Genomic DNA, 3,002 nt, shown 5'->3' on the forward strand with positions numbered 1-3,002 from the left:
TCGTCTTCGCGCCCGCGCCGGCGCTGCTCGGGCTCCGCTTCAGCGACTCCTCACGCCTATCCACAAGCAGATCGAGGACCAGCGCATGTGGATCCAGCTCCTCCTCGCCCAGCAGCGCATCGCCGGCGAATAAAAATGGCAGCTTTGTGTGAACCAGGGTGGTGGGGAGCAGTGAGCGGCAGTGCGGAGCAAGATGCCGGCGAGAGGGAGAGAGAGGGCGCATCAACGGGGAGAGAGCGGCGTCGCGCGCGAGAGAGAGAGGCGACTGGTGGCCGGCGTCGCGCAAGAGAGAGAGAGAGGCGAGCGGGGGCGTCGTGCAAGAGAGAGAGAGATCGGGGGCGAGTGGGGAGCGAGTGGTCGGTGGCGTCGGGCGAGGAAGAGGGGAACGTGTCGGTGGAGGGGTAGAATGGGAAACTCGGGGAAAATCGTAGCCTACGAAAGTTGGACGCGTGCGGCGATTCAGGGCGGGATCGAGCGGCCAGGAGCCGGCCGCTCGTTCCGTCTAAATGGTGCGCGTGCACTTTTTAGATTTTAGGTAAAAGTTTTTATTATCGAACAATAAAGAACTTACGACTTCGGCGTTGACACAAGAAAGTGCACAAAGGTATCTGGATTATCCAAATCACTACAAAAACACAGTCAAGTCACATTGTGACTAGAGTATATTAACAGGGATATCATAATTAATAAGTGTAAGTATATAAGAAATATGACATTTGGTAAACAATGCAATGATGACTACCTCTGCCATCGAAGCTGAGCCTCCCCGCCACCTGGTGACGCCTAGCGAAATATAGTTAGGGAAAAACCGAATTTTTGTTGCAATATATAAAATAGCCAAGAGGAACATTAAATCCTTAAAATAGAACGGCTAGCAATGCATACACAAAACCCATTGATCTTCGTCGGTCGACCTCCTACCAAGTAATATACCCAACAAAACAACACATGCATGATCACAACTAAAACTGGAAGAAAAAAAATACGATATCATGAATGACTGTTGCTGGATACAGTTGCGGTCAGATCGACATGAGGATCCTCCACCATCTTGAGCATGACCCCTGCGTTTACGCTCCCAGCTTGATTGAAGTAGTCGTCGAACAGGGCGCGCAGTGAGGGCTTCCCGAACCACAGCTCGTACCCTGGCACCAGCATCCTGCATGCTCAAGACCACCATCAGTCACTTCAGCGCGCTTATATACAAGTTCATGCAATTCATAGACTAATTCCTTTTTTAAACTTATAATTCGTAGATCAACTTTTTGTAAACTTAACCCGTAGACTAATTAGCCACCGTTAACACGGCACTGCAATTCAGAGAACTAGAGTTTTATCTGCAGAAGCAATCCTTCCGGTTCAAATCAACGGAGCATCGGCACACGGATACACCTAGTCAAAGCATGAATCTGAAATTCTAAACCCGATCGGTCCGATGCTGGTAAATCCTGTCACGAGCAAAGTAGCTGACCAACAGCGAGCTTTTTCACGGGAGACAAGCTATGTGGGCGAGGGGGGATGGGCGGGGCACGCACCTGGTGCGGGCGGCGTTGGGCGGGGGTCGATGAGGGGCGGCACCTCCACCTTCGGGTCACGCTTCTTCTTCGGCGTCGGCGTCGGCGTCGGCGTCGGCGTCGGGGCACCTCCACCTTCGGGTCACGCTTCTTCTTCGGCGTCGGCGTCGGCGTCGGCGTCGGCGTCGGCTCCGGCTCCGGCATCTGCTTCGGCTTTGGCGGTGCCGCTGGCTGCTGCTCCCGCACGGGCTTGCTCCGGGAACTCCCCATCCCTATGCTGCGCCGCCGATCGCTGGTCTCCTCCTGTAAACGTATGACCGCAGATGATTTTGGAGGAGAGATCGCACAGCCTTAAGGCTTGGGGTGAATTGTATGTTTATATAGGAAAGAGTACATGGCTCATACGTTATTACAACCACAACAGATCTCAAACCTAACAGCTGCCCTGTACGGTTTAAATAGAATACACGTCAACTGAAAAAAAATACAATAAACTTTACTCTTTTTTTTTGTATGGAAATAAAACTTTACTTAGCCGGACTCATATTGCTACAATAAACGGTTTAAATACCATACACGTCAACTCAAAATATGCTTGCCGCGAGCATGGAATGCCGGATTTAATGAGAGGCATTTGTTGTTACTATGTTATCACACCATATGCCAAAAGAAGAGATCGCACTCATTAATTAAAGGCCAACGCTAGGCGCCGGTCAACGGGCCCAATTTCGGCCGGTCGCTGCGCGTACGTTGGATTAAGTGGATCTGCGTCGTTAGATTTTCTCCGTATCTGGCTGGTTTCCTTTGAATCTCCCTGGTCTGAACCTTCGATCTAAACGCACGCATATAAAGGTACCCTGCGCAGCTCGCCGGCACTGGCCGGCCACCGGCGTCGCCCGCGTCCGTCCACGACCACTCAAGCCGCCCATGCAGCATACGAACGCACATGCGCCTACGTGCAAAGCTAACTTGCTAGCAGGCAAGCAGCTTAATTTTTTTATTTTATTTTTTTTGTGAAAAAACTTTCAATCTATTCATCTTCAATCATGGTAGTACAACGAACACCAGAAATAAAAACTACATCCAGATCCGTAGACCACCTAGCGACGACTACAAGCACCGAAGCGAGCCGAAGGCGCGCCGCCGTCATCGCCCCTCCATCACCGGAGCTAGGCACAACTTGTTGTAGTAGACAGTCGGGAAGTCGTCGTGCTAAGGCCCCATAGGACCAGCACCCCAGAACAGCAACCGCCGCCGATGAAAAATAACGTAGATCGGAAGGATCCAAACCGAAGGCACCCGAACATAGACAAACAACGACGAGATCCGAGCAAATCCACCAAAGATAGATCTGCCGGAGACACACCTCCACACGCCCACCAACGATGCTAGACGCACCGTCGAAACGGGAGCTAGGCGGGGAGACCTTTATTCCATTTTCAGGGAGTCGCCGCCGTCTCGCCTTCCTGAGCAGGACACAAACCCTAA

At 51.8% G+C, this 3,002-nt stretch overlaps 1 protein-coding gene across 1 annotated transcript; it reads right to left on the reverse strand.

Annotated features, from left to right (window-relative positions):
* Positions 1-655: 655 nt before the first annotated feature.
* LOC123082293 (serine/arginine repetitive matrix protein 1-like) lies at positions 656-1,919 on the reverse strand. The gene is made up of 3 exons (XM_044504659.1): positions 1,536-1,919; positions 1,015-1,159; positions 656-783 (listed from the first exon to the last, which is right to left on the reverse strand). The coding sequence occupies exons 1-3, from the start codon at positions 1,782-1,784 to the stop codon at positions 656-658; spliced, it is 522 nt and encodes a 173-aa protein (XP_044360594.1). The 5' UTR covers positions 1,785-1,919.
* Between the last annotated feature and the right edge of the window lie 1,083 nt (positions 1,920-3,002).

Source organism: Triticum aestivum, chromosome 1B, assembly GCF_018294505.1.
Source record: "Triticum aestivum cultivar Chinese Spring chromosome 1B, IWGSC CS RefSeq v2.1, whole genome shotgun sequence".
Classification (NCBI taxonomy): domain Eukaryota; kingdom Viridiplantae; phylum Streptophyta; class Magnoliopsida; order Poales; family Poaceae; genus Triticum; species Triticum aestivum.